Source organism: Triturus cristatus, chromosome 5_1 (genome assembly GCF_964204655.1).
Source record: "Triturus cristatus chromosome 5_1, aTriCri1.1, whole genome shotgun sequence".
Lineage (NCBI taxonomy): Eukaryota > Metazoa > Chordata > Amphibia > Caudata > Salamandridae > Triturus > Triturus cristatus.
This window is the reverse complement of record NC_140587.1, coordinates 1,010,245,655-1,010,258,493: the sequence shown is the minus strand read 5'-3', so window position 1 is coordinate 1,010,258,493 and position 12,839 is coordinate 1,010,245,655. Positions and strand designations below refer to the sequence as shown.

General features: G+C 42.8%; 1 protein-coding gene across 2 annotated transcripts in view; it reads right to left on the bottom strand.

Annotated features, from left to right (window-relative positions):
- LOC146832786 (kinesin-like protein KIF17) overlaps positions 1-6,099 on the bottom strand; it is a 930,557-nt gene extending 924,458 nt beyond the window's left edge. For both annotated transcript variants that reach the window (XM_085606109.1, XM_085606110.1), the window contains exon 1: positions 4,927-6,099. In XM_085606109.1, the coding sequence (XP_085462235.1) occupies positions 4,927-5,151 (225 nt within the window). In that variant the 5' untranslated portion in view covers positions 5,152-6,099. The remainder of the gene's footprint in view (positions 1-4,926) is intronic.
- Positions 6,100-12,839: the final 6,740 nt, after the last annotated feature.

Here is a 12,839-nt window from a genome sequence, read left to right as displayed (position 1 = left end):
TTGTCATCGGATGGTGCTTACCAGTACATCTTAGTAGCAGTGGATTCCTGGGGGTATGGCCACAGCGGTTGGCTAACGCTCGAAATTTTATAAAGGATCTGCAAGTCTTTATCGGGAAATAGGCAGTAGGCGCATTACATTCCGACAAGGTCCAGTGTTTAGCTCTAGGGCTTACAAAGATATCATGAGAAGTTTGGGGGGTGGCCTTGTGTTTCTCTTCCCCCTACCACCCTGAAGAAAATTTGTTAGTGGCGAGGAAAAACTACAACTTAAAGCAGTCTTTAACAGAAAGCATACAAGGCTCTGGTCGCAGTTGGGTCCATCACTTATATGGGGTCCAGAGGGCACTGGACAACCTGCCTAGAATATTCCTTGGTGGTTGGATTCCCTGTGAAATCGTGTTTGAGATAAAGATGTGGGTCCCAGACCTCGACAATCCCAGCAAAGTGGTGGCAGAAACATCATTTGATATCAATGAGCCTTTGGCTGTTTTAAAGGAACTGAATGGCTTCCAGGACAAACATAGCAACGTCAAAGTAAAATGCACCACCACTGAGGAAGCGAAGGAAGCACCGGCAAGACCTGGCTGTGTCCCGAAGGTTGAGGGTCTGGTCAGAGAGAAAATTATGGACAAGAAAGAATTTGGGCCATATTTGGGCCTCTACCTGTCCTGGATGTTGAAGGTAGCAGAACTATACTTCTTCTGTCTCTTGCCGGTGGCAAAGATAAAAGATTTGGCTCCATTGATCTGATCAAACCAGATTCCAAACAGTAAGTTATGTGAGCTCCTGGGTAGCTATCTGCCTCCTCTCGCTACTGTACAGGAAGTTCAGATGGAAGCTTTAATAACTAATGAAGCATCCTCTCTCTAACGAGAGACAATAAACAACAAAAAAGTATGCCTTCTACCTGTTGCTAAAACAACTACAACTGGACAGTCAACTAGTACAGAAACATAGATCTCAATTCGAAATACTGACAAGAATATTGTCTACGTCAACGTACCATAGATCGAGTCATGTCCCAGTTCTACTAAACCTGCTGAGCTGCAAAAACAGATCAGACTGCCTTTGGCTACTTAATCAGCTTTTATGATTTCTCTTCAGATTCATCTGACTCACAGCCACCTCTGCAGTTTTGGCTGAAAGTGTGTGTTTTCTAACTTTGGCTGAAAAGGACATACTTTGTAAGTATTATTGAAAGATGTTATTACCGCTTAGGTCTTTTCTGCTATTGAGCTGGATACAGCAAACACTATGTTATGGCCAGGTGCCATATTAATGCCACAGATTTGTTTTCCCCATACCACCTTAGGAAACAACAAATACACATAAAAGATGCAACTTACACTATGTTACACATAGAAAAACTAGAGAGTTTGCCTTTCACTGTTGCTGAAACACCATCCACAGATTGAATAATCCACGGATACATCACTCTGCCAATTTCAACATTTCCTTTTCAGTACTTTCCGCAATACCACCAAGTGGGCAGATATGAGGCGTTGGGGGAAGGGTTTGTACAGGAGTATTGGGAACTACCTTCCACATTTCGGTGTCAAAATAAGGAAACTGAAGTTTTTCTCAGTGGTTCAGACTATGGGAACACTTTAAGTAGTTCCTTAGTGTGTAAGGATGTTTCGCTTCACGGGGCCTATAATGCTTCCGTGGCAAACTTATCTTGCTACTTGAAAAGTTCCTCAGCGGCTGTGATACATCCGGCTTCCAGACTGCTCTCTAATGGGAGTTACTGGATGCTGAACAATCAAGGTTGCTGTGGGATGAAACCAGGGACTGTCTATCTGGTGATGGTTTCTTCCATTGTCACCTGCCCATACAGTTAGGGAGGCAGCACTTTTGCCTGCAATAAATCTTTCAAAAGTGCACTTTCATGCCTTGAGCAAACTGAAAACCTTACTGTTTCAGAAGGATGTGGCCTTAACATCTGCAAAGGAGATGTTTGATCTTCAAGTTGCAAAGTCCTCTTCAGAGATACAGTCGCTACTCTGCACTAACTTCCTACTACATTTTGGAGAGCTGGTGCACCGCATTTGTAACATGTCTGATACTGCGGGAATAGCCCACCTTTTGAAACGTACAGGCTCTGGGTTGGTTAGTACCTACCAGATTGTTTTTGGAGTCATTCCATCCTTCATACACTCCATGCTCGGAAGCAATTTTGGAGGTCTTCTACTTGTCCTCCTCTCAATTGGTTCTTATCATTTCGGTCTATTAGGCTTAACTGTGTGCAGCCGGTACTCCCCTGCCTGCTGTGCACTTTTGAGTGTGCTCTCGACTTGCGCCTAGGAATGCAATTGGTTGAATCCACAGACATAAATGTACTGGTGGACCCCTTAAAGGTCCATTTGTATAGCTGTCCGCTGTGCATTCTAATGCTTCTGACTGCATTTTACGGGCCTTCCTGGGATGCTTCTACTCCTAGTGAGTTGGATCTTGGCTGTGGTTCGGCATATCTTCCACTGGCTGTGGTCACTCCCTCAGCGACTGCTGTAGGGGTTGGATGGGAACACATTTGTTCCATAAACCTGCTTCCAGGTGTGCCTCTGGGATTATCGTCTGCAGTTGCTGGGAACAGAAATGTTTTATCTACCACTCGGAAATCATAAACATATTGCTATTCCATTTGGTGGGGACGTTTAATTCAGCCCATTTTTAATATCTTAAATTGTTTTTAAAAGTTGTTTTTTATTAGCTTTTGCATTTTTTAATGATGGCTTTTGAGGGCTTTGGCTTTCAAGTTGTATGATTGCCTTTTTTATTGAGTTTTAGTTAGATTTTGAAATCATTTTATATGCATTTGCTGTAGCATGGATTGACATAGCTTTCTTACTAGTAGCTTGTTAGTCGACTTTACTTTATTTACACTTGTACACAATAGGAAATGCTTGATGCATTTTACATATGCATGTTCACTTGTAATTTTAAGACAAATATTATATTAATGTATGTACTGATATAAGCCTAATCCTTTCGTATTGGCAGAGAGGACAATTAATATTTGTGTGATTAAGAAAAAAACTTTAAGAAGTATGACATTTGAATAGCTGGCAGATGTACCTGCAGATCTTGTCCGATTGGCAGAAGGTAGTCTGAAGTGCTATTCGCAGACTCATGTATGTGGAGAGAAGAATCAAGAGACATACTGATTAAGCTGAATCATCCCCATCGCAACCTTCCTGGATAAATTGAAATCCAATACTGGTGATCTTTAGGAGATTTAAGACATGTTGTTGCCAAAGAGAACTGTGAAAGAAACTTAATTTTATTCCCGGTATACAGCCAGAAGGCAAGATGGGTGGGGTCATTTCTCCTTGAGTGGCCTCATATGTTCTTCCAATGATACACACCATCTTGAGGTTTCTAGTTGTTTTGAGGAGAGAAGGTGAAGAAATTATCATGGAAACTTTTTACTGGCCTCTTCAAACCTGGTTTTCTGAACTCAGGCAATTATGATGGAGTTTCTTTGTTGGCTTCTGAGTCAGTGTCTGTCACGTCACATATATAGGTGTCCTGCGTTCAATGGTTCAGATTCTGATTAACAATGTGCGGCTGAGCAAAAAGGGCTTCAGGAACATGTCCCAGCAAGTAGCAAAAGCTTTACAGTGGGTAAAGCACCTATTAACAGAGAAGGCTTACACTCATCAATGTTTCCTTTTAATCCTTGTGTAAGAGTAGGTTGCTTCATTCCCTGCCATATGAATGTAGACTTGGGTGGCAACACTGCAGTTCAGTGGGAGATGAATAAGGTTTTTGTCAATTATGGGGATATGTTAACACCTTTAATTTGTGGGCAGCAAGATTACCTATGGAATTATTTCTGCGCATATCTACTTGGATACAGCCAGACCAGAGGAGAATATTTTGTAGAACCTACTGATGTAGAAAATCTTCAAGCAGTGATAATGTCAATCAAAACGCATGTGGAGATCTGGCGGTGTTCGTTTGCAATGCCCCTTCGGCTTGGATCACACTAGATGCTGGCAACAAATTTCTCATCATGCCCAGGATTTGCTCCTCAATGCATTTAGAATTAACACTTGACTTTCTTATTTAATCCAATGCAACACATATTAGGGACTCAGGATATCAAAAGAGTGATGCAACTATTGTATCTGTCTATCAAATGACCACAAAACCTATCAGTCAATTTTCTTGAGTGCAGAAAAAGCATGAAGCCAACAATGTCAAAACTGAGTTGGTGGTTACAATGTGACATTTCAAAGAATAGGAACTGGTCGGCAAAGAGCCCCTAACTATTATTCAGCTGCACTAATCCGGAGGAGTCCCTACATCATAAGCTAAAATACATCTTATTGCCCTGGTGGATCTCTGCTGTGCAGGCTTGTTGATATCTGTATCTATGTTTATATCTCACTAAAAACTATTGAGGGGGAATGGGCTAAAGCCTCAAAGTACACATATCAGAAACTCTATGATGAAATATTAATAAGCCTGAAATAAATACGTGCGTGTAGCAGTACGATGTAGTTGTTTAAAACAGCCACAGCCTTTGGAGGGGACTTTGTTGAACCCTCTCAATGAGTGTGGTGTGATAGTAATGGAATGACTTGTGGACATTAATCCACATTTCTATGATCTTAGCCAATCACCAACATAACTGAATTGTGTTGACAACGACTGGATTAGATATATGGACTGGAAGAATCTTGTAGGTTGATATGAAAAGAGCAAAAGGGATTGAATGTCTTGTAGGCTGATATTGAAGCAACAAAATGGAACGAAGGCCTGTAAGTATGCACAATCATATATAACAAGGGAGAGTAAAAGTAATATACAGTATGGTAAAATCATTTTAGATACATAACTACAAGTGATCACTAGTACGCAAACAGTGCAGCGCAAAAGCACAGTAGCTATGCTCTACGTGGACAGAATTTAGGCTCACCTCAACCAACGGATATGCAATCTCATTGTAGATCTGTTCAGTTGAGTGTTCTTCAAAGTAGGCTCCGTCGAATGTGAACTGCTTGGGGGGTTCATTCCCTCTATCCATTTTCTGTATAAAACATTGGCCCAGCGTGCTGTTAATAGTCACCACCGCCCTACAGTTCAGATATTTCTCTCGCTCACTCATGGGTCGACAGCGAACTACCACCTTCACGGACTCCATGATCCTTTGCACACTTCAAACATAGTACTGAAGATCCAAACATTAAGGTATTAACTGAACGTCATATACTAAAGAGAATTGTTCATTTCAGAAAGAATTCTGCAATGTAGTTTTTCCTGAGTGAAAAAGTTATGTTTATGTTTTTGCACATCAACTTAATTTAACAATGTCTCTTTGACAGTGGACAAAACCCCGTCTCCAAATACCAAGCGGCCACGAAAAGAACTAACCACTCTATTCCTACCAACTAGTGAGCCTTCGTGTCCTAGAGGTTTATAATAGTATTTGTATTCGTCATCTGAAACGTGTCTGTGTCACACCTCCACTTCCTTCTCTTACTCGGCCTCTCTTCTTTGTTTCTTCCCTACTTCTCTCAGACTCTGTGCTTCAGTCTCGTCCCACCACTCTTCTTCGGGCCGCCTACCTTTCAACATTACAGCACCACTTAGTTACAGCTCTTGTCTTGCCATCCCATTGTCCCATTCAGTATGTCTCCTGTGGCAAGCCTCTCATGTAGCCCAAACAGTTTTCCTTTCGAATTGTCGCTCGGCACGACATGGCTGGCTGTCATGCACTCTATCGCATTTTCGCTTCCCTCTAATACATTACAAAACTGTATTCTATAATTCTACAACTTCCCAGACTCATTAATCCGTCGTCAGTTACACCTCCTCTCAACGGTAGAGTCTAGTTCCCATTAGAGAACGAACGTAACGACGCAGACGTGAGAAGCACGTCGAGCACGTCCTGAGCGTTCCGTAGCTCCTTGTCGTACAGCAACGCTATGCTGGTAACGGTGTTCTGTGGCGATTGTTCCTACTTGGCTCCCTTCTCGTACGTGGTCTGCTGCTCCCCTGGTGTGTTATGCTGCCATCAGTAGCAGACTCGCACAGTGAGTAGTGCTTGTGCGATCGGTGCTGCCATCGACAAATGACCGACAGGGACTCAAAGTTAACCGCCTGAAACGTACCGGGTAGCATACATGGGGCGTAACTTGGTCAGTTGGGAGGGGGGGGGGAGCTTCAGATATTCTGACAACCACACTGGCATATCATATAGGTTTGTATAGTCTATGATCTTCTGGCTTCTGTTGGGTTTCTTTTCACCCACAGGTTGTCCTCCCTGCGCCCATTTCTGTCTCTGGTGTTCATCGGGGGTCCTCTTCCATCTGTTCCACCTTCTACCCTGGGTTCTTTCCCAACCTTGGGTGTCTACCTGCGGAGTCTGAGAGAGTTGACCTCTGCATTGCCCGTTCTCCCCCTGGGCCCATCTCCATTTTTTCACTGGTTTCCGGCTTCTCATTGTTCAGTGGCTTTCATTCCTGGGTCCCCCGAGGTTGGTGTCTCCGGTGATATTCTTGATCCTTCTCCCTCGGTGGTCTTGAGGTAAGCTGCGTGCGCCAGGGGAGAGGGCGCTGCTGGGGGATTCCTGGGCCTTGGGGAAGTAATCTAATTTATGGGCTCTCTGGGTTTCGTAGTGGTGGGACTTAATGGAGGTGTGACAGGCGCTGTCTTTGCTTCCTTCCTCTCCTTCGGCACAGAGCTGTCTGTTTTCAGACCGATGTCTAGGTCATTAATGCCTCTGTCAACCGGCAGGGTAGAATTCGCTGGTCTCTGTTTTCTCTTTTCCGCGGGGGATTGTCCGGTGGGCCTTGGGGTGTCTTCTCTCTCTCGGCTGTCTTTCTTCAGGGGTTGGTAAATGGGTATGCGCTTATTTTGTTCTGGATGTGCTGTTTCCAGGTTCTGCCTTCCCTGGCTGTATGTTTGCCTTAGCAAGGTTGGCCCTTCTCCTTCAGTTTGAGACCTGCTTCCCTCTAGTTTTGGCCAGGACGATATATGCTTTCTCACTCCCGTGGCCCTTGCTTTCCCGCTTCCCCAGGAGAACAAGGGTGGTGCCAACGGGGCTTCTTCTGGTTTTCAGTATCGGTCTTGATGCCATGTTTTCCCTTTCTCGAGGGTTTGGCAGTTTTTCTGAATTGGTGGGTTCCAATATACTCATCTTCGCTGCTTGCTTCTCTTCATGTACCTCTTCTCAGCATGTCCTCTCTCGTGTGCCTCCGACTTTGGCCCTTTGTGCTTGTCCCTATTGGCATTTCGCCCTTGATTTCTTGCGGTTGTCCTTGGAGACTATGACTCTTGACATAGTAGCAGGGGACTGCCTACTGTTTCCTGTCCTTTGATCAGGGTGCCGTATTGTTTGGTGGAAGGTTTTGTGTTGGGTCTACCGATATCCTCCCCTCTCTACGTTCCCAATGGACATCCATTTTGGCCTTCACGGGCTCAGTTATGTCATCTTTCTCTCTATTGGGGGGTCACTTTTGCAGACTTTTTTTTTTTCCTTAGGAGTCCTGTCTGCTGTTCTCCAGGCCCCGCCCAAGATCTTCCATTGGTGCTTCTGGCATATGTCTCGTCCTCCTTTGCACCCCTGGTTTCCTTTGGCCTTGGGGTTTTTAGTCCTTATAGTGTCTTCAATGGCGTTGGAGGTTCTCCGTTCTCTGGATATGTTGTGGGCCCTTCGCATCTCCCTGAGCCATTCCAGGCATTTGGGCTGGTGGCTCTCTTGTGTGTCGTCTATGGTCTTACTAGGAGTGGCCTCAGGCCTTCTTTGCCCCTTCTGCCCCAGGTGGTGGTGTGCTCTGTTGTCTTTACTTGTATGGTTGTGCTTTTCCCTCTTTTGGACCAGTGGCGGTAGCCGCAGAGTGTTTCCTGTCCTTGGCAGTATTTCTGGGTGCACCGCAGCGTGATGTTTGTACTGCTGGGCCATGGGCTTTACCCCACACTTTTGTATACTACTGCAGTCTTTTGTTGGGGATGACTGGGTCCACAGAGTTTGGCGCTCATATATTGTCAGCGCTACATAATTTGTGCTTTGTATTATTTTTGCATTTTCTATCATGTATTTTGCATCTTCCTTGGTTTCTGTGTAAATCAATTACCATGTGTTTGGGCTCGTGCGTAAGGAATGAGACGGGAAGACAGACGAGGAGGTAAAGCCCGGTTATTCACCGGTAATCTTCATTTTTCCGTATCCTGACCTTCCTGTTCCATTCCTGAGCCTGTCCTCCCTGCCTGGTTTCTGTTTATTGTGATTATTTTTTTTGTTTTTTGTTTCTTATGAGTTTCTTTGGTATTCTCAGGATGTCCTGATGACATGCTTCCCCTTTTATGCATGCTGGGTAGGCAGCGGCATATTGGGGGAAGTATTTTGACCGCCGCTAGGTAATAGTTTCTGTGAGCAGGTAAACTGCTTATTTGTAAGGAATGGGACGGCAAGCGGAACAGCACCCAAAAGCACACCACCTAATTAAATTATACTACATAACACCCCACAACATAAAATACCATTCCACATAATGACACTCCATAACACACAATTCCACTCCACACTCTTCCCATACACTGAAGACCACATAATTACTAGCCAAATAATTCCACTGCACACCATACGGCATAATTCTACTACACAAATCCACTCCACATCACACATTTCCATGCCAGACAATTCCACAACTCAGTCAAATCCAACCCACATAATTCCACTACACACCACATACATACACTCAATAACTCATGGGTAAAACACTGCCATTTACAATGCCAATAGCTCTAACTCAAGCAAATGCGAGACCTACTGCATTTCCAATGCTTGTTTCAGAATACATGCAATGAAATACTTTCATACCTGCCCTCCTGTATGTATTTTAAATGAGGACTACAGCTATACTTGTAAACCAGTTTAGTCTTTATGTCCTACTGACATGCCTTTCTAGTTTGCTTTCAGTGCTCTTCTTTGTCGTGTTTATATAGACATTTAACTATTATATTACTAAATTAATCTGTGCTGTTTATCTATCCATCTTTGCCACTCTGTCTGTCTACCCGTTTGTCTTATCTACCTGTCCATCTACCTGTTTGTCTATCTTCCTAGTCATCTAGCTGTCTTCTAGCCAGCTAATCCATCTATGCAACTTCTATCTATTTCCCTATCTTTGCAACTTCTGTTTATCTGCCCGTCTATCTTTCCAAGTCTATTCATCTATCGATCTATTCAACCCTCTCCTTCTCTTTGTAAGCATCTCTATCAGTTTTGCAAGCCTCTCTATTCATCTTTTCAGCCTTATCCATTTGTAATAAAGATTTACAAAAACATTATAAAAATGCATTAGCAAAGGCAACAGTCTGGCAGCCAACACCAAATCGACTGGCTTTTTGGGTCCGGTGTTAGTTTGACCTTTTGAAATAAAGATTTACAAAAACATTATAAAAATGCATTAGCAAAGGCAACAGTCTGGCAGCCAACACCAGATCGACTGGCTTTTTGGGTCCGGTGTTAGTTTGACCTTTTGATTGTACTAGAATTATTTGTATAACATAGTTACTTATAGGGGCTTCCAGACAGACTTCATCCATAAGTCTATCATTTTGTCATTCATTTTTGTTTCACCTACAGCCCACTTCGGCTCTTGTCTTGCTTCACTGTGAGTTACCACATGATTCTCTTTCACAAGGAGCACACCCACACACAAATTAGTTCCTTTTAGTGCCAGGAACTACTATGGGAATGTGTGCCTGTTTGGACCAAAACACATTTTCTCCTTTGCTCAATGTTTATTTTTGATTGATGAAATACCCGGCAGCTTCCCCAACAATAAGGTTTTTCAAAAACCATGCAAGAACAAAACAAAAATTCCTAAAGTCAAACGTCTGACGGCCAACAGCAGACCTATTGGCTTGGGCAGTGCTTGTTTAAATATGGTTTAGAAGAATTACAGGTAAGATGGTTGTGTGACTGTCTTATCTTCTTGTGAAGTTTAACCAATTGTATCTATTTTAAGAGTGAACTATGCTGTCATCTTTATTGTCGTATCTCTGTTCCTGGCGTCTCCACACACACAGATTGCCCATCTGCTTACACAAGAACATTTTGAAAATTATGGTTAAATATTGCGTTTTATATTGAAACCTGATTTCCTCCTCAAAATTTATTTCTAAAATCTTCATAGGTCTGAAAGGAGACACATGTAAAATTCTAGTACTTTCATGGTGTGCAAAGGAAGCCTGACCCTCACTATTCCCAATTGGGAATTATTCACAGAAACCTTTGGTGTTGTTTTTGTACAAAGATTGTATATATGATATGTGTTAATATTTCAGGTTATGTTTTGTACAATTCATAGTATTGCAATTGCGGCAAATAGATTCGTAATAAACAAGTTAAGATAGTGTAAAAAAGAAGTTGTTTGATAAGTAATGCATTGATGCTAGCACAACATTCTAAAGTAGTCCAATACATCAAGCAAAGTTTCTTTGCACTCCTGCTGTGCAAGTAGGGGCAAGTGATCATCACACTTGCATTACTAATTTAGTTGATAACATGGGTTGGCTACCTCTCACCCGCTCAGCACTCTTTACACAGAGTACCTTGGGAATCATTGGTTTACAAACATAGGTATGCGCGGTTCCAACCCATAGTTTTTCAGTGCCTGCACTTTGTCATGAATAACGCCACTATAAGTCAGAATTACCTCTAGCATGCCAGGTCCACACCCAGATAAACGTACACACTAATACACCCTCACGGCAGCAGTATTGGATATGGACTATTCAACTTTGTAAAAATTAGTTCCCAGTCATTCTTATGCCATTAGTGACTCCTCAGGTAGTCATGGGTATTTAACCGTCTACAGTGCCCGGTAGGATTTTTAGCCCTATTCACAATGGTGAAAAAAGTCAGTTCGTTTAGTTCCTACTAATCTGTAGGATCTGCACGTTTGTTGGACAACATAAACTAGGGGTTTGGTGCCTAGACTGATTCCAGACACCCCTGCAGGATATGTTGGCCTATAGACCAGCTAGCTCACAGTGCCACCATAAGCCCCCATAACCTTATCAGGGAGCGAATGGTGTCTGACAACCACTGAACATGACGACCCTGATCCCTCAGCGATCGTGGAAACCGATCAGAACCTTTTCCTCAGTCACTCGTGCTCACTTGTTCTCAGAGGAATATACAGAATACACAGTAGGACGTTTTCAATATGTTTATTTATTTATTTTTTAAAGACTTTATTTCGGACAAAATGACCTAAAAAGTACATCACAGAGCAAACATTTTACATCTAAAATGTCATCATATTGTCAGTCATAGTTAAAAGAGGGAAAAAAACAAAACAGTAATAATTATACACATTTTCAATTTGGGAATACATTAAGTTTTGAGATATAGGATTTGGACAGGGGTTACACAATTGACTTTGAAAAGTGCATGGTGCAATAAATACATAAATTAACTAAAAAAGAACCTCTGTATTAAAAGGAGCAAAAAGCTTTTATATATAAAACTTTACATGAAACAGCAAGGAGGTTAGTGGATTTACTGTACTATCACATTTGCTACAGGGCAATAGATACATCAAAGCGGCCGCAAAAGTGAAAGTAGTCGCGGTCAAGCGCGGCACGCGTGTCCGCGCACATGCACTGTAGCTCTAGGCTGGCCTGGTAGCACTTTTCGGAGCCCTCTCAATAAGTTTCGCCAGACCAGCGCATGCGCTCGGTCAGCCGAGACCTAAAAAACAGCCACCGAGTATACTATTGGAATGCTTGAGTCAGATTTCAGTTTCCTGAATGCTTCAAGGCAGCGCCTACTGCCAAGATTCCTACAAATCTGAACCAACCAACGTCTCCTTGCCTTCTGATAACCAGGACAACTGAAAAAGACATGGAGCTCTGTTTCCTCAGGGTGGTCACATGCCGGACACTGGATCGTTTGTTGGTCTCTCCACTTGGATGTAAAGCAGCGAAGTGGAAGCACCCCATATCTATATTGTAAATAGAGCTTCCTAGCCGCTGGTGGAGTGATGAGATCTATTGCCGACTCGAAGCAAAAAAAATCTTTTATTTCTAAAAAACCACTAGTACATTTCCCAATCCCAGAAAAGGTATGGAGTTGGGTCAGTCTGTAATCTTTATAACATGCCTTCTAATGACCCTTAGATATTAGCAGACAGGCTGACTCTGGTTCAAACCAGCAATCTCCTAAACCCATACTGGTTATAGAAATTTTATATGGTCAAGCCACAGGATTTTAACAGCACCCCGTGACCTCAATACCTCTAATAATTCCTCCCTATAGGATATAAGTTCGGGGGAGGTCCAAAGGCGACGCCAGTACATTATGGGCTTAAGATTCGCAACTTCAGCTATTGGTGATATACCTGTGTCCAAACGTAGCGGGACCAACGGGGTACTGCGAGGTAATCTAAATAACTGTCTTAAGTATTCGTTCTCCACCTGTGATAGTTTTTTCAAATTTGGGTGGCACCATAACTCTGCGCCATATAAAGCCCCACCTCTTGCTTGAGCCCTGTAAATTTCAATTGCTGGACTAACAATTCTTTTACTGGACTTATTAAAGACCTTCATGATGCCACCTGAAGATTGTGCTAGTTTTATCGTGGATTTTGTGATATGTGCCCCCCATTCCATGGACTCAGTGATTGTAATGCCTAAATACACAAAGGATGACACTCTCTCAAGGGGTTTACTATTTAAAGACGGGTTAGGGCGTGTACTTTTTGGGCAATTAAATGCCATAAATTTGGTTTTCTGTAGGTTAATTTCTAAGCCTCTGTCTCTACAAAACATCTCAAATTTATCCAAAACCCTTTGTATCCCCATAGGTGATTTGGC